The following is a 20,137-nucleotide window of genomic DNA, read 5'->3' as shown; positions in this document are numbered from 1 at the left end:
GTTTACCAGACCATGTGGACACCTCCTAGTGGTGGGGTTGTTAGGAGTGTTTATCAGACCATGTGGACACCGCCTAGTGGTGGGGTTTGTTAGGAGTGTTTATCAGACCATGTGGACACCTCCTAGTGGTCTGGTTGTTAGGAGTGTTTACCAGACCATGTGGACACCTCCTAGTGGTGGGGTTGTTAGGAGTGTTTATCAGACCATGTGGACACCTCCTAGTGGTGGGGTTGTTAGGAGTGTTTATCAGACCATGTGGACACCTCCTAGTGGTGGGGTTTGTTAGGAGTGTTTATCAGACCATGTGGACACCTCCTAGTGGTGGGGTTGTTAGGAGTGTTTATCAGACCATGTGGACACCTCCTAGTGGTGGGGTTGTTAGGAGTGTTTATCAGACCATGTGGACACCTCCTAGTGGTGGGGTTGTTAGGAGTGTTTATCAGACCATGTGGACACCTCCTAGTGGTGGGGTAGTTAGGAGTGTTTATCAGACCATGTGGACACCTCCTAGTGGTCTGGTTGTTAGGAGTGTTTATCAGACCATGTGGACACCTCCTAGTGGTGGGGTTGTTAGGAGTGTTAATCAGACCATGTGGACACCTCCTAGTGGTGGGGTTGTTAGGAGTGTTTATCAGACCATGTGGACACCTCCTAGTGGTGGGGTTGTTAGGAGTGTTTATCAGACCATGTGGACACCTCCTAGTGGTGGGGTTTGTTAGGAGTGTTTATCAGACCATGTGGACACCTCCTAGTGGTGGGGTTGTTAGGAGTGTTTATCAGACCATGTGGACACCTCCTAGTGGTGGGGTTGTTAGGAGTGTTTATCAGACCATGTGGACACCTCCTAGTGGTGGGGTTGTTAGGAGTGTTTATCAGACCAGTATGTATAGTCACTATGCTGCATCAGTTGATACAGGTGATAATGTAGACAGACAAACCCCATGCTTCAGCCTATGTATTTATAGACACTATGCTGCATCAGTTGATACAGGTGATAATGTAGACAGACAAACCCCATGCTCCAGCCTATGTATTTATAGCCACTATGCTGCATCAGTTGATACAGGTGATCATGCTTATTGCTATTAGCTGATAATATACCATCCATACAGGTTTTTTGGTTCAATATGTTAAAATCATTTAACATTTTTAACAATATCTTATTGGGCTCATTTCTGGAAGTGGAAATTATATTTTAGATGGTGTCAGCATCATTTTATTTTGATACATTTCGGAGTAGAACGTACTTTTATTTGGTCACCAGAACTGAGTATCTCAGAACTGAGCTTCTCAAATAGTATCCCCAGGAGGAAGAGGACTGGAATTGGTCAAATGCCCAGTTTAATACATTTACATAGTGATTCTCTGTCACAGTTTAATACATTTACAAAGTGATCCTCTACCACAGTTTAATACATTTACAAAGTGATCCTCTATCCCAGTTTAATACATTTACATAGTGATTCTCTGTCACAGTTTAATACATTTACAAAGTGAACCTCTGTCACAGTTTAATACATTTACATAGTGATCCTCTATCCCAGTTTAATACATTTACAGAGTGATCCTCTATCACAGTTTAATACATTTACAAAGTGATCATCTATCACAGTTTAATACATTTACAAAGTGATCCTCTATCACAGTTTAATACATTTACAAAGTGATCCTCTATCCCAGTTTAATACATTTACAAAGTGATCCTCTATCACAGTTTAATACATTTACAAAGTGATCCTCTATCCCAGTTTAATACATTTACATAGTGATCCTCTATCACAGTTTAATACATTCACAAAGTGATCCTCTGTTACAGTTTAATACATTTACAAAGTGATCCTCTATCCCAGTTTAATACATTTACAGAGTGATCCTCTATCACAGTTTAATACATTTACAAAGTGATCATCTATCACAGTTTAATACATTTACAAAGTGATCCTCTATCACAGTTTAATACATTTACAAAGTGATCCTCTATCCCAGTTTAATACATTTACAAAGTGATCCTCTATCACAGTTTAATACATTTACAAAGTGATCCTCTATCACAGTTTAATACATTTACATAGTGATCCTCTGTCACAGTTTAATACATTTACAAAGTGATCCTCTATCACAGTTTAATACATTTACAAAGTGATCCTCTATCCCAGTTTAACCTCTAACGAGCCTCTACCCCGGGTCCGGGAGCACCCCCCATCCCCCCACACACTGATTAGCATAGCTAGCATAGCTTCACAAGTAGATAGTAGCATCTAAATATCATTAAATCACAAGTCCAAGACACCAGATGAAAGATACAGATCTTGTGAATAAAGCCACCATTTCAGATTTTTAAAATGTTTTACAGGGAAGACAAAATATGTAAATCTATTAGCTAAACACGTTAGCAAAATACACCACTATTCTAACTCCATCAGTTTCTTACTCCTTCAGGTGCTATCACCAATTCGGCTCAACTAAGATATTGATATCCACTAACCAAGAAAAAACCTCTTCAGATGACAGTCTGATAACATATTCATGGTATAGGATAGTTTTTGTTAGAAAAAAGTGCATATTTCAGGTAGAAATCACAGTTTACAATTGCACCGACCATCGCAAATCGACTAGAATTACTAGATAGAGCAACGTGTATGACCAATTTACTCATCATAAAACATTTCATAAAAATAGACAAAGCATAGCAATGGAAAGACCCAGTTCTTGTGATTTCAGACCATATTTCAGATTTTCTAAGCGTTTTTCAGCGAAAACACAATAAATCGATAAGTTAGCATACCACATGTGCAAACGTTACCAGAGCATCGATTCCAGCCAAAGAGCGCTATAACGTAATCACCGCCAAAATATATTAATTTTTTCACTAACCTTCTCAGAATTCTTCCGATGACACTCCTGTAACATCATTTTACAATATACATATACAGTTTGTTCGAAAAGGTGCATATTTAGCCATACAAAACCGTGGTTACACAATAAAAATACTAGGAAATCAAGCCTCAATATGTCTGACGTCATCTATCAGAGTGATCTAGTTTAATTGAAAGCTAATCATATACTTGACTAAAAAATACAGGGTTGACAGGAATCGAAAGACAAATTAGTTCTTAATGCAACCGCTGATTTACATTTTTTAAATTATCCTTACTTTTCAATACAGGGTTCGCCAAGTGAAGCTATACCAAACAAAATGGCGAAATATGCGTTTAAAATATTTCGACAGAAACACGATTTATCATATTAAATATTGCTTACTTTGAGCTGTTCTTCCATCAGATTCTTGGGCAATGTATCCTTTCTATGTTATAAACGTCTTTTGGTCGATAGATGTCCTCTGTCCTTCGAAATGTCCACCACCAACGACCGACACCCCAAAACGTGTCCAAAGTTTCAGAGTGCACAACAAATAAATTCCTCAAAATCGCACTAAACGGATATAAATTGCTATAAAACGGTTCAAATTAACTACATTATGATGTTTTTAACAACTATAACGACTGAAAACATGACCGGAGAAATATTGCTGGTTAGACAACGATTTGGAACGAGGCAAGTCCGATGGCCTTCACGCTTCAGGCGCACGACGAGAAAGGGCGGTCCCTATACATTTTGGTCTTTTATAATGGCTGTGAATGTCCCATCGATTTCATTCAAAACGTGATGACGTACAGACACCCAGAGGAAGACGTAGGCAGTGTCGGTTTCTTCATAGCATTCACTGTCGCCTTAAAAACAGACTCCAGATCAGAGGTAAACATTTCTGAAATCTGAACCCTGTCATGAAAAGTGCTGTAGAAATTGTTCTGTACCACTCAGAGACAAAATTCCAACTTCTATAGAAACTAGAAGGTGTTTTCTATCCAATAATAACAATAATATGCATATTGTACGATCAAGAATTTAGCACGAGGCAGTTTAATTTGGAGACACAAATATGCTAATGCGGAACAGCACCCCCTATAGTTCCAAGAAGTTAATACATTTACAGAGTGATCCTCTATCACAGTTTAATACATTTACAAAGTGATCCTCTATCCCAGTTTAATACATTTATAAAGTGATCCTCTATCACAGTTTAATACATTTACAAAGTGATCCTCTATCACAGTTTAATACATTTACATAGTGATCCTCTATCACAGTTTAATACATTTACATAGTGATCCTCTGTCACAGTTTAATACATTTACAAAGTGATCCTCTATCACAGTTTAATACATTTACATAGTGAACCTCTGTCACAGTTTAATACATTTACAAAGTGATCCTCTATCCCAGTTTAATACATTTACAAAGTGAGCCTCTATCACAGTTTAATAAATTTTACAAAGTGATCATCTATCACAGTTTAATACATTTACAGAGTGATCCTCTATCACAGTTTAATACATTTACAGAGTGATCCTCTATCACAGTTTAATACATTTACAAAGTGATCATCTATCACAGTTTAATACATTTACAAAGTGATTCTCTATCACAGTTTAATACATTTACAAAGTGATCCTCTATCCCAGTTTAATACATTTACAAAGTTATCCTCTATCACAGTTTAATACATTTACAAAGTGATCCTCTATCACAGTTTAATACATTTACAAAGTGATTCTCTATCCCAGTTTAATATGTTTTTAGGGTATTAATGTAGTCAGAGCTTTCTTGGGGTATTAATGTAGTCAGAGCTTTCTTGGGGTATTAATGTAGTCAGAGCTTGAGTCAAACTGGGAGGGAGATCATTATTTACAATGCTTTCAGAAAAGACCTCCAACAGAAAAGGGACTAAATGTTGAGAAACAGTTCTGTAAAACTCAGCAGATATACCATCAGTCCCAGGAGACCTCCAACAGAAAAGGAACTAACTGTTGAGCAACAGTTGTGTAAAACTCAGCAGATATACCATCAGTCCCAGGAGACCTCCAACAGAAAAGGAACTAACTGTTGAGCAACAGTTGTGTAAAACTCAGCAGATATACCATCAGTCCCAGGAGACCTCCAACAGAAAAGGGACTAACTGTTGAGAAACAGTTGTGTAAAACTCAGCAGGTACACCATCAGTCCCAGGAGACCTCCAACATAAAAGGGACTAACTGTTCTGTAAACAGTTGTGTAAAACTCAGCAGATATACCATCAGTCCCAGGAGACCTCCAACAGAAAAGGGACTAACTGTTGAGAAACAGTTCTGTAAAACTCAGCAGATATACCATCAGTCCCAGGAGACCTCCAACAGAAAAGGGACTAACTGTTGAGAAACAGTTGTGTAAAACTCAGCAGGTACACCATCAGTCCCAGGAGACCTCCAACAGAAAAGGGACTACCTGTTCTGTAAACAGTTGTGTAAAACTCAGCAGATATACCATCAGTCCCAGGAGACTTATTATTTTTAAGATGTTCAATAGAATAAATGATGTGTTCAACTATAATAGGGTCATCACACTGTTCTCTGTCAGCCTCACCAACTGATTTCACATCCCCCAGACAATCAAAACAAAGAGTTGAGGACACCTCACAATACTGTAGAAGATGAGGACACCTCACAATACTGTAGAAGATGAGGACACCTCACAATACTGTAGAAGATGAGGACACATCACAATACTGTAGAAGATGAGGACACCTCACAATACTGTAGAAGATGGGGACACCTCACAATACTGTAGAAGATGAGGACACCTCACAATACTGTAGAAGATGAGGACACCTCACAATACTGTAGAAGATGAGGACACCTCACAATACTGTAGAAGATGAGGACACCTCACAATACTGTAGAAGATGAGGACACCTCACAATACTGTAGAAGATGAGGACACCTCACAATACTGTAGAAGACGAGGACACCTCACAATACTGTAGAAGATGAGGCCACCTCACAATACTGTAGAAGATGAGGACACCTCACACTACTGTAGAAGATGCAACTAAAGATGGAGATTAATGTGGGGTCATCTGTGATGAGACCAGTCATATTTAATTGCTGAATTGTATTATTTTTAGAGTGGTATTTTTCAAACCTGAAAAAAAAAACAGAATAAATTTAGTCCATCCTTCTCCATTTCTTCCTACATCTGACAAAGGTTCTGTCTGCTTTCAGTCTATACATATCATCCACCTGGTGTTGTAGATCAAACAGAATGCTTTCAGTCTATACATATCATCCACCTGGTGTTGTAGACCAAACAGAATGCTTTCAGTCTATACATATCATCCACCTGGTGTTGTAGATCAAACAGAATGCTTTCAGTCTATACATATCATCCACCTGGTGTTGTAGATCAAACAGAATGCTTTCAGTCTATACATATCATCCACCTGGTGTTGTAGATCAAACAGAATGCTTTCAGTCTATACATATCATCCACCTGGTGTTGTAGATCAAACAGAATGCTTTCAGTCTATACATATCATCCACCTGGTGTTGTAGATCAAACAGAATGCTTTCAGTCTATACATATCATCCACCTGGTGGATCAAACAGAATGCTTTCAGTCTATACATATCATCCACCTGGTGTTGTAGACCAAACAGAATGCTTTCAGTCTATACATATCATCCACCTGGTGTTGTAGATCAAACAGAATGCTTTCAGTCTATACATATCATCCACCTGGTGTTGTAGATCAAACAGAATGCTTTCAGTCTATACATATCATCCACCTGGTGTTATAGATCAAACAGAATGCTTTCAGTCTATACATATCATCCACCTGGTGGATCAAACAGAATGCTTTCAGTCTATACATATCATCCACCTGGTGTTGTAGATCAAACAGAATGCTTTCAGTCTATACATATCATCCAACTGGTGTTGTAGATCAAACAGAATGCTTTCAGTCTATACATATCATCCACCTGGTAGACCAAACAGAATGCTTTCAGTCTATACATATCATCCACCTGGTGTTGTAGATCAAACAGAATGCTTTCAGTCTATACATATCATCCACCTGGTAGACCAAACAGAATGCTTTCAGTCTATACATATCATCCACCTGGTGTTGTAGATCAAACAGAATGCTTTCAGTCTATACATATCATCCAACTGGTGTTGTAGATCAAACAGAATGCTTTCAGTCTATACATATCATCCACCTGGTGGATCAAACAGAATGCTTTCAGTCTATACATATCATCCACCTGGTGTTATAGATCAAACAGAATGCTTTCAGTCTATACATATCATCCACCTGGTGTTATAGATCAAACAGAATGCTTTCAGTCTATACATATCATCCAACTGGTGTTGTAGACCAAACAGAACAGATTTATCCTCCTCTGAAAGACTTTCAACAGGCTTTTGAACAAGACAGGTGATCTTTGTAATTACACTTTCTTCTTCTGGTCTCCTGGTCTTGGCAACAAAACTCCCATGTTTTCTGGCATATTTTCCAACCTTAAAAACCTCCCAGTTATTACTGTATGAATTGTTATTTATAGCGTTGTTCCTGAAGTCTGTAATTACATTGTTTATCTCCATCTGGACCAACTCATGTTTTAATATAGAGCTATTAAGCTTCCAATAGGATGCTCTGCCAGGGCCATTATCAGAGATAAACAGTGTAATGTCAATATAAACAGCTCTATGGTCAGTAAGGGCCATTATCAGAGATAAACAGTGTACTGTCAATATAAACAGCTCTATGATCAGTAAGGGCCATTATCAGAGATAAACAGTGTAATGTCAATATAAACAGCTCTATGATCAGTAAGGGCCATTATCAGAGATAAACAGTGTAATGTCAATATAAACAGCTCTATGGTCAGTAAGGGCCATTATCAGAGATAAACAGTGTAATGTCAATATAAACAGCTCTATGGTCAGTAAGGGCCTTTGTCAGAGATAAACAGTGTAATGTCAATATAAACAGCTCTATGATCAGTAAGGGCCATTATCAGAGATAAACAGTGTAATGTCAATATAAACAGCTCTATGATCAGTAAGGGCCATTATCAGAGATAAACAGTGGAATGTCAATATAAACAGCTCTATGATCAGTAAGGGCCATTATCAGAGATAAACAGTGTAATGTCAATATAAACAGCTCTATGATCAGTAAGGGCCATTATCAGAGATAAACAGTGTATTGTCAATATAAACAGCTCTATGATCAGTAAGGGCCATTATCAGAGATAAACAGTGTAATGTCAATATAAACAGCTCTATGGTCAGTAAGGGCCATTATCAGAGATAAACAGTGTAATGTCAATATAAACAGCTCTATGGTCAGTAAGGGCCATTATCAGAGATAAACAGTGTAATGTCAATATAAACAGCTCTATGGTCAGTAAGGGCCATTATCAGAGATAAACAGTGTAATGTCAATATAAACAGCTCTATGATCAGTAAGGGCCATTATCAGAGATAAACAGTGGAATGTCAATATAAACAGCTCTATGGTCAGTAAGGGCCATTATCAGAGATAAACAGTGTAATGTCAATATAAACAGCTCTATGGTCAGTAAGGGCCATTATCAGAGATAAACAGTGTAATGTCAATATAAACAGCTCTATGACCAGTAAGGGCCATTATCAGAGATAAACAGTGTAATGTCAATATAAACAGCTCTATGGTCAGTAAGGGCCATTATCAGAGATAAACAGTGTAATGTCAATATAAACAGCTCTATGATCAGTAAGGGACATTATCAGAGATAAACAGTGTAATGTCAATATAAACAGCTCTATGATCAGTAAGGGCCATTATCAGAGATAAACAGTGTAATGTCAATATAAACAGCTCTATGATCAGTAAGGGCCATTATCAGAGATAAACAGTGTAATGTCAATATAAACAGCTCTATGGTCAGTAAGGGCCATTATCAGAGATAAACAGTGTAATGTCAATATAAACAGCTCTATGATCAGTAAGGGACATTATCAGAGATAAACAGTATAATGTCAATATAAACAGCTCTATGATCAGTAAGGGACATTATCAGAGATAAACAGTGTAATGTCAATATAAACAGCTCTATGATCAGTAAGGGCCATTATCAGAGATAAACAGTGTAATGTCAATATAAACAGCTCTATGGTCAGTAAGGGCCATTATCAGAGATAAACAGTGTAATGTCAATATAAACAGCTCTATGATCAGTAAGGGCCATTATCAGAGATAAACAGTGTAATGTCAATATAAACAGCTCTATGATCAGTAAGGGCCATTATCAGAGATAAACAGTGTAATGTCAATATAAACAGCTCTATGATCAGAAAGGGGAGTAGCCAGGATGTTAACAGAAATAGCCTGTTTATCAAAACATTTAGACACCAACCAAAGATCTGTGGTGATTGTCTGGACCGGGTCTTATTACTCCAAGTGGAAGAGTAGTCATTAGGAAACTTTACTCTCCAAATATCTATCATATCAAACCTTTCCATAAACTGCCTCAAAGAAATAGAATCCCCACCTACTATATGTAAAGCATTAGGGAACTTGGTTAGCCAATGGAGAATAAACTGCCTCAAACTAATATTCATAGAAGTGAACTGTCCTGGAGGCCAACTACCAATTAAATGATTCTGAGAAATATTAAAATCCCCACCTACTATAATCAAATCAAATCAAATCCAATTTTATGTGTCACATACACATGGTTAGCAGATGTTAATGCGAGTGTAGTGAAATGCTTGTGCTTCTAGTTCCGACAATGCAGTAATAACCAACGAGTAATCTAACCTAACAATTCCACAACTACTACCTTATACACACAAGTGTAAAGGGATAAAGAATATGTACATAAAGATATATGAATGAGTGATGGTAGAGAAGGCAAGATGCAGTAGATGGTATAGAGTACAGTATATACATATGAGATGAGTAATGTAGGGTATATAAACATAAAGTGGCATAGTTTAAAGTGGCTAGTGATACATGTATTACATAAAGATGGCAAGATGCAGTAGATGATATAGAGTACAGTATATACATATACATATGAGATGAGTTATGTAGGGTATGTAAACATTATATTAAGTGGCATTGTTTAAAGTGGCTAGTGATACATTTTTACATAAATTTCCATCAATTCCCATTATTAAAGTGGCTGGAGTTGAGTCAGTATATTGGCAGCGGCCACTAAATGTTAGTGGTGGCTGTTTAACTTCTTATGGCTGAAGGGGCAGTATTGAGTAGCTTGGATGAAAGGTGCACATATTAAACGGCCTGCTCCTCATTCCCAGTTGCTAATATATGCATATTATTATTCATATTGGATAGAAAACACTCTGAAGTTTCGAAAACTGTTTGAATTATGTCTGTGAGTATAACAGAACTCACATGGCAGGCAAAAACCTGAGAAGTTCCACTTCCTGTTTGTATTTTTTCTGGGGGTGCCAATTTTCAACCAAGCTCTCATTGAAATCACAGAGAGATATTGATGAGTTTTCACTTCCTACGGCTTCCACTAGATGTCAACAGTCAATAGAACTTTGTCTGATGAATCTAATGTGAAGGGGGGCCGAAGGAGACAGGAATGAGTAATCACTTGCACGGGCTGATCACGTATTCACCATGCGCCTTCACATGAGGAGGACCTCCGTTCCACCGGTCTTCTGAAGTCAATTTAATTTTCCGGTTCGAACGTTATTCAAGATGTATCGTAATACTTAATACCCATCCCGAATCCGGGAGCATCCTCATCAAAAAAGCTGACTAGCATAGCCTAGCCTAACGGGACAGGGATATCACATAATATAATTTTCATGAAATCACAAGTCCAATACAGCAAATGAAAGATAAACATCTTGTGAATCCAGCCATCATTTCCAATTTTTAAAATGTTTTACAGCGAAAACACAATATGTGTTTATATTAGCTAACCACAATAGCCAAACACACAACGGCATATTTTCACCATGTTTCCACCGCATAGGTAGCCTTCACAAAACCCACAAATAGAGATAAAATTAATCACTAACCTTGAACAACTTCATCAGATGACAGTCTTATAACATCATGTTATACAATACATTTATGTTTTGTTCAAAAATGTGCATATTTATAGCTGCAAATCGTGGTTATACATTGTGAATATGTAGCAACAATTCACCAAAATCTCCGGAGATATTTTGGACAGTCACCTAATCTAATCAAAGAACTCATCATAAACTTTACTAAAAAAGACATGTTTTACAGCAAATGAAAGATACACTGGTTCTTAATGCAACCGCTGTGTTAGATTTTTAAAAATAACTTTACTACAACATACAGCATGCATTATTGTGAGACAGCGCTCACCTATACTCCGCGGTGTTGGAGTCAACATATTACACAGAAATACGAAATAACATCATAAATTGTGTCTTACTTTTGCTGAGCTTCCATCAGAATGTTGTGCAAGGAGTCCTATTTCCAGAATAAATCGTTGTTTGGTTTTAGAATGTCCATTTCTTCTGTCGAATTAGCAACGTTGGCTAGCATTGTGGCGCGAACATGCCCATCATCTCTTGGCGCAAAGAACGGAAATTTCCAAAAGTCCCAATAAACATTGAATAAACTGATCAAACTCGGTTGAAAAATCCTACTTTATGATGTTTTTCTCATATGTATCAAATAAAATCAGAGCCGGAGCCGGAGCAATTCGCCGTGTATACCGAACGCTTTTCAGAAGACAATGTCGAGGTCCCCCGCGCACCGTCGAAAAAAAACAAAATACCGGACCTGTCACTCCAAAAGCTCTTATTCGGCCTCACATCAAGCTAGACACCCCATTCAACCTTCTACTGCCTGTTGACATCTAGTGGAAGGCGTATGAATTGCATACATATCGATAAATAAAAGCCAGTTGAATAGGCAGGCCCTGAAACAGAGCCTCGTTTTCAGATTTTTCACTTCCTGTATGGAAGTTTGCTGCCAAATGAGTTCTGTTTTACTCACAGATATAATTCAAACAGTTTTAGAAACTTCAGAGTGTTTTCTATCCAATAGTAATAATAATATGCATATTGTATGATCTAGAACAGAGTACGAGGCCGTTTAATTTGGGCACGATTTTTTCCAAAGTGAAAACAGTACCCCCCTATTCACAAGAAGTTAAGTACATTTCATAAATTACTTTTTATTTTAATGTAACCTTTATTTATTTAACTAGGCAAGTCAGTTAACTTCTCTAGGGTAGGGGGCAGCATTCGGAATGTTGGAGGAAATGCATGCCCAAATTAAACTGCCTGCATCTCGGGCCCAGAAGATATGATATGCATATAACTGCTAGATTTGGATAGAAAACACTCTAACGTTTCCAAAACTGTTAAAATAGTGTCTGTGAGTATAACAGAACTGATTTTTGCTCAATCGAAAACCTGAGAAAATCCATTCAGGAAGTAGTTTTTTGGGGGGTTTTGTAGTTTTCTATTCAATGCCATTACAGTATCCATTGACTTAGAACTCAAATTGCAGTTTCTATGCCTTCCACTAGATGTCAACAGTCTTTAGAAATTGTTTCAGGCTTGTATCCTGAAAAATGAGGAAGTAAGAGCAGTCTGACTGAGTGGACCCTAAAGTGTCACAGAGCTTTTTCATGCGCGAGACCGAGAGAGTGCCTTTCTTGTTTACCTTTTAAATTGACGACGTTATTGTCCGGTTGAAATATTATCGATTATTTAGGCTAAAAACAACCTGAGGTTTGAATATAAACATCGTTTGAAATGTTTCTATGAACTTTACGGATACAATTTTGATTTTTTTGTCTTCCTGTTTTGAATGCGTTTGAGCATGTGGATTACTGAAGAAAACGCATGAACAAAACTGAGGTTTTTGGATATAAAGAGACTTTATCGAACAAAAGGAACATTTATTGAGTAAATGAGTGTCTGCTGAGTGCAACCATATGAAGATCATCAAAGGTAAGGGATTCATTTTATCTCTATTTCTGACTTGTATAACTGTTCTACTTGGCTGGTTACTGTTTAGAATGATTTGTCTAGTGGGCTATGTTCTCAAATAATCGTAAGGTATGCTTTCGCCGTAAAGCGTTTTTTAAATCTGACACCGTGGTTGGAGTTACAAGAAGTGAACTTCTCTGGGATATGTAGGACGGTAGCGTCCCACTTGTCCAAAAGCCAGAAGAAATGTAACGCGCCAAATTCAAATATATTACTATAAAAATCAATCTTTCATGAAATCACACATGAAAGACACCAAATTAAAGCTACACATGTTGTGAATCCAGCCAACGTGTCTGATTTCAAAAAGGATTTACGGGGAAAGCACACCAAACAATTATGTTAGCTCAGTACATAGCCACAAAAAAACACAGCCATTTTCCCAGCAAAAGATTGTAGTCACAAAAAGCAGAAATTGAGATAAAATTTATCACTAACCGTTGATGATCTTCTTCAGATGACACTCATAGGACATCATGTTACACAATACATTTATGTTTTGTTCGATAATGTGCATATTTATATCCACAAATCTCGGTTTACATTGGCGCCATGTTCAGAAATGCCTCCAAAATATCCGGAGAAATTGCAAAGAGCCACGTCAAATAACAGAAATACTCATCATAAACTTTGATGAAAGATACATGTTTTACATAGAATTAAAGATACACTTGTTCTTAATGCAACCGCTGTGTCAGATTAAAAATAAAAAATACGTAAAAAGCACACCATGCAATAATCTGAGACTGCGCTCAGATTTAACAACATTTCTCCGCCATGTTGGAGTCAACAAAAATACGAAATTACATCATAAATATTCCCTTACCTTTGATCATCTTCATCAGAATGCACTCCAAGGAATCCTAGTTCCACAATACATCGTTATTTTGTTCAATAATGTCCATTACTTATGTCCAAGTAGCTACTTTTGCTAGCATGTGTAGTACACGTGTCCAAATGCTCGGACGAAAACTTCAAAAAGTTATATTACAAGTCGAATAAACTGGTCAAACTTAGTAGAGAATCAATCTTCAGGATGTTGTTATCATATATATCCAATAACGTTCCAACCGGAGCATTCCTTCATGTCTGTAGAAGTTATGGAACGCAAGGCAATATCATGAGGAAAGCGCATGACCAGGAACTGGCAATCTGCCAGACCACTGACTCATTCCCCTCCCATCCGGCCCCACAACACAGTATACACTTCATTCAACGTTCTACCGACTGTTGACATCTAGTGGAAGGCGTAGGAAGTGCAAACAGATCCATATATTACAGGGAATTGAATAGGCGATGAGTTTAACATCGACCAGCCTCAGAATTCTCACTTCCTTCCTGTTTGGATTTTTTCTCAGGTTTTTGCCTGCCATATGAGTTCTGTTATACTCACAGGCATCATTCAAACAGTTTTAGACACTTCATAGTGTTTTCTATCCAATAGTAATAATACTATGTATATATTAGCATCTGGGACAGAGTAGGAGGCAGTTTACTATGGGCACGCAATTCATCCAAAAGTGAAAATGCTGCCCCCTATATCAAAGAAGTTAATCTTTAAACCTATGTAAAATATGTTTTGTTTTCTGAATTTTTATAATGAGTATTTCTGTATTTGAATTTGGCGCCCAGCAGTTGACTGGCTGTTGAAGAGGTGGGACGCTAACGTCTCACCTCTTACCCAAGAGAGGTTCAGAACAAATTCTTATTTTACGATGACAGTCTACCGGGAACAGTGGGTTATAACTGCCTTGTTCAAGGGCAGAACGACAGATTATCATCTTGTCAGCTCGGGATTCAATCCAGCAACCTTTCGGTTACTAGTCCAACGCTCTAACCACTCAACTATCTGCAGCAGCACTTTTGATACTTAATAATATTTAAAACCAAATAATTTAGACTCTTACTCAAGTAGTATTTTACTGCGTGACTTTCACTTTTACGTGAGTAATTTTCTATTAAAGTATCTTTACTTTTACTCAAGTATGACAACTGGGTAGTTTTTCCACCACTGAAATAGAGAGGAAATGCAGAAATGATAAAGTGCTGACATTTGTTTTGATTGAAGTTGAATTGACCAGAATAAACCAATCAGAATGGAGAAAGACTCATTGAAATCCCTTATGTTGCCACCCTAGGATCACTCACTACTCATAAAGCACCCTGGGATCACTCACTACTCATAAAGCACCCTGGGATCAATACTCACTACTCATAAAGCACCCTGGGATCAATACTCACTACTCATAAAGCACCCTGGGATCAATACTCACTACTCATAAAGCACCCTGGGATCAATACTCACTACTCATAAAGCACCCTGGGATCACTCACTACTCATAAAGCACCCTGGGATCAATACTCACTACTCATAAAGCACCCTGGGATCAATACTCACTACTCATAAAGCACCCTGGGATCAATACTCACTACTCATAAAGCACCCTGGGATCACTACTCACTACTCATAAAGCACCCTGGGATCACTACTCACTACTCATAAAGCACGCTGGGATCACTACTCACTACTCATAAAGCACCCTGGGATCACTACTCACTACTCACAAAGCACCCTGGGATCACTACTCATAAAGCACGCTGGGATCCCTCACTACTCATAAAGCACCCTGGGATCACTCACTACTCATAAAGCCCCCTGGGATCCCTCACTACTCATAAAGCAAATGTACAACTTTTACTATAAAAAAAAAAAACACTGTCAAATGTATTTTTGAAAACGGTGATATAATATTTTGGACATATCGCCCAGCCCGTGTGTGTGTGTGTGTGTGTGTGTGTGTGTGTGTGTGTGTGTGTGTGTGTGTGTGTGTGTGTGTGTGTGTGTGTGTGTGTGTGTGTGTTCATTAAGTGATACATGTGTACACACACGCACACATACACTGCACATACACAAACACTGGACATACACACACACGCACACACACACACACACACACACAGTTCAAAATGCAGGAGCATAGCACCAAATTTAAAACGTTAAGCTTCACTGTCCAAACACATATGGTGTGGACTACGTGTGTCTGGTAAACACATGTGGATCTGGTGAACAGTTACCACTTGTTGACCAACTACAGGAATACTGACCTCAGAGTCTCCAGTTTACAGTGGGGATTCCCCAGTCCAGCAGAGAGCAGCTTCACTCCTGAATCCTTCAGGTCATTGTTACTCAGGTCCAGCTCTCTCAGGTGTGAGGGGTTTGACATCAGAGCTGAGACCAGAGAAGCACAGCCTTCCTCTGTGACTCCACAGCCTGACAGCCTGACAAAGAGATCATCATGACTTCACAAACACACTGTTAATTTAACGAGTCGTGTAGAAGGACAATTGCAGATGCATTTGGTTTATTCTCTCAAACAGCATATCGATCTTTTTTCTCCTAGAATTGTATGGTCATAATGTTTTACTAATGTGAAAATCAATGCATTTATTCAATAGGTTATTCAATATAATATTATATACATATTATAATACATATTTTTCTCTAAACTGAATATTACTTCGTGATGATTAGTTCTTATATGTCATTTTATTTACTCACAGAACAGCTCTGGAGGCTTTGACCACTGGCAGCAGCCTCAGAAGACCTTCCTCTGATCTGGAGTATTTCTTCAGGTCAAACACATCCAGCTCCTTTTCTGAAGTCAGCAACACAAAGACCAGCGCTGACCACTGTGCAGGTGACAGTTTGGGTTTTGAGAGACTTCCTGATCTCAGGTAGCTTTGGATCTCCTCCACTAAAGAATGGTCATTCAGTTCATTCAGACAGTGGAACAGATTGATGCTCTTCTCTGGAGAGGGATTCTCCCTGATCTTCTCCTTGATGTACTTGACTGTTTCTTCATTACTCTGTGAGCTGCTTCTTGTCTTTGTTAGTAGACCTCGTAAGTGCTTCTGATTGGACTCCAGTGAGAGGCCCAGAAGGAAGCGGAGGAAAAGGTCCAGGTTTCCAGTCTCACTTTTTAAGGCTTTATCCACAGCACTCTTGTAGACAGTAACTTTATGCTTGTTTCTGAAAAGCACAGAAGGTTTACTGGATGTTGATTGAGGTTTGGCCATTAGATTCTCATTGTTGTTGATGAATGAGAGGAACACATATACAGCAGCCAGAAACTCCTGAATGCTCAGATGAACAAAGCAGTACACCTTGTCCTGGTACAGCCCACATTCCTCTTTAAAGAGCTGTGTGCACAATCCTGAGTACACTGAGGCTTCATTGACATCAATGCCAGCCTCTTTCAGGTCTTCTTCATAGAAAATCAGATTGCCATTCACAAGCTGTTGAAAAGCCAGTTTTCCCAGTGACAGAATACTCTCTTTATTCCAGTGTGGACCTGTCTCTTCTTTCCCAGGATACTTGTCATTCCTCTGTTTGGTATGAAACACCACAAGGTGTGTGTACATCTCAGTCAAAGTCTTGGGCATCTCTTCTCTCTTATGTTCCAGCATGTGTTCAAGGACTGTTGCAGAAATCCAACAGAAGACTGGAATGTGGCACATGATGTGGAGGCTCCTTGATGTCTTTATGTGTGAGATGATTCTGCTGGAAAGGTCCTCATCACTGAATCTCTTTCTGAAGTACTCCTCCTTCTGTGGGTCATTGAACCCTCGTACCTCTGTCACCTGGTCAACACACCCTGAAGGAATCTTATTGGCTGCTGCAGGTCGGGTAGTAATCCAGAGGAGAGCAGAGGGAAGCAGATTTCCCTTGATGAGATTTGTCAGCAGAACATCCACTGAGTTTGACTCTGTGACGTCACAACAGATCTTGTTCTTCTGGAAGTCTAGGGGCAGTCGGCACTCATCCAGACCATCAAAGATGAACAGAACTTTGTAGTTGTCATAGTTGGAGATTCTTGATTCTTTGGTTTCCATTGAGAAGTGATTGAGAAGTTCAATGAAAGTGTGTTTGTCCCCTTTCATCAAATTCAGCTCCCGAAAAGGGAATGAAAATACAAATTGGACATCCTGATTTGCTTCTTCTTCAGCCCAGTCCAGAATGAACTTCTGCACAGAGACTGTTTTTCCAATACCAGCGACTCCCTTTGTCAGCACAGTTCTGATAAGTTTGTCTTGTCCAGTTAAGGGTTTGAAGATGTCGTTACGTTTGATTGCAGTCTCTGGTCTTGCTTGTTTCCTGGTTGTTGTCTCAATCTGTCTCAGCTCATGTTCATTATTGACCTCTCCTGTTCCACCCTCTGTGATGTAGAGCTCTGTGTAGATCTTATTGAGAAGTGTTGGGTTTCCTTGTTTAGCGATCCCCTCAAATACACATTGAAACTTCTTCTTTAGATTAGATTTGAGTTCACGTTGGCAAATCACAGCAAGCTCATCTGAATCTAGAAATAACAGAGGATATGAATATTACGTCTGTGTTATAGTCTACATTATTGTCGGACGGTGTTACAAAGTTGTACATAAAATAATTGATTATCTTAACTGACTGTATAAATGTGTAAATGTTTTCATAATGCATTACAGACTGGTGTGACTGATTATATTATTATTGGTATTATTGATGGTATTATTAATGTTGTCTTGGTATCTCTGCTGCTACTTGATGAGGTCACTAGGTGTTGTGTTAAGGCTGCTACAATATCATTGAGTTACACAGCTACTTTATGTTATAAAACAGCATTCAAACATGAGGCAGACAGCTCTTACTTTTCTCCAGTGTGTCAGCAAGCTCCTTCTGGTTCATTTTCCTCAGGACGTGCAGTGTGATCTTCAGAGCCCCCTCTCTGGCACTGCTCTCCTGCTTCTCATCTTCAGCATCCACCACTTCCTTATCCTGCCTCTGACTCTCAAAGCCTTGTGGGAGTTCTGGACTAAGAATCCTCTTGAACAACTTCAGCTCGTTCTTCACAAATGTCATAATATTCTTTTCAAGCAACTGAAATAAATCAAGTAAATAAGTTAAACAAGAGAATCAATTATTTTTCATTAACACATTAATGAATGATTGACAGATCAACTTTACTTGAGGTAAACAAAAACAAATGTACATAACAGGACCACATACACTGAATATGGAGGCAAGGTCTGTTTGATGACTCTGGGAAGACTGACCACTGAGAATCTCTGACTCTAATCTCTCCTGTTGGTTTCTGTGGACACACACACACACACACACACACACACACAGGGAGGGAATGTTGTGTTTGTTTAATATTGTTTTAGGACTATGCAAATGGACAAAAGGATTAGCCTATGGATTATGAAAACAACAAAAAGGAAATGGAAATGGGAGAGGAGAAATGACTAGAGACAGTTGTCATGACGTTGGCCTGGGGATAGGTTTATGACAGTCATAAATACCTCTTTCCCCCCGTTCCTCGCCCTACTCTACTGATGTGACATTAGAAAGCCCCTTTGGTTAACATAGAGATTCTGGGAACATCAGAAGTTGGGGGGGAAATGAACTATATTCTGGTAATCCGACCAACTGAACATATGCGGTGGTACTTAAGGTATATTATGTCAGTTCGGTTGCCCTCTGACACATTCTCATCAATGATAGAATGACATAAACTCTACTGTGGAAAGTCTAAACAGAGGTATCGGATTCACATGGAATTGTTGTTTAATTCAAATGTTTGAATATGAAATTATTTGTGAAGAGATTAAATGTAATTTTAGCTTCCAAATGAGAGATTTGGGTTTTCATAAGTTTGGGCCTCTGCTCAACCAGTGGCCTGCCCCTGTGAAGAGACATGGGTTACAAACTTTTCAGACACACCCCTCTCCCTCCACTATATAAGCCATTGACAAAAATATAACTTCCTGTTCCGGGTACATTAGGGTGACGATCCGATGTCAGAATGGTTCAGGTAATCACTACCGAACGAAACCAACCTCAGCATGAGCTTTGGTTGCGAATGGTATGAACTTTGAAATCTTATTGACTATAGAAGTGATACCTCCTAGACATTATTGGCAACAGCAGCTGCAAACGTAAATTAGGACAGACAGAGTATCCAGTCTACCACTCAGCAGCAGCAGCAGAGACATTCTTCAAACGACAACGGACCCGGTTGGGCAACACGGCCTTCCATCTACCACCAACCTACCGAAGCGCAGCTTAGAGTAAATATTTATTGCATTTTCCTTTTCCAAATGGCCGGTAATTTAGAATGCATAAGATATTGTATTTATGATAGCACAGCTTCGCCCTTTGTTCCTCAGTCTTCCCGCTCTTTCACTAAAACCCAGCCCCTTTCTTTTGTGTAACA

The 20,137-nt window shown here is 38.7% G+C and overlaps 1 protein-coding gene across 1 annotated transcript; it reads right to left on the bottom strand.

The window, feature by feature from the left end:
• Positions 1-16,442: 16,442 nt before the first annotated feature.
• Positions 16,443-18,206, bottom strand: LOC120028275 (NLR family CARD domain-containing protein 3-like; the record flags this gene model as incomplete). Its single annotated transcript, XM_038973453.1, has 1 exon — positions 16,443-18,206. A coding segment is annotated over one exon (1,764 nt), but the record flags the coding sequence as incomplete, so codon positions are not given.
• Positions 18,207-20,137: the final 1,931 nt, after the last annotated feature.

Source organism: Salvelinus namaycush, chromosome 2 (assembly GCF_016432855.1).
Source record: "Salvelinus namaycush isolate Seneca chromosome 2, SaNama_1.0, whole genome shotgun sequence".
Classification (NCBI taxonomy): domain Eukaryota; kingdom Metazoa; phylum Chordata; class Actinopteri; order Salmoniformes; family Salmonidae; genus Salvelinus; species Salvelinus namaycush.
This window is presented reverse-complemented; position numbering and strand designations above follow the sequence as displayed.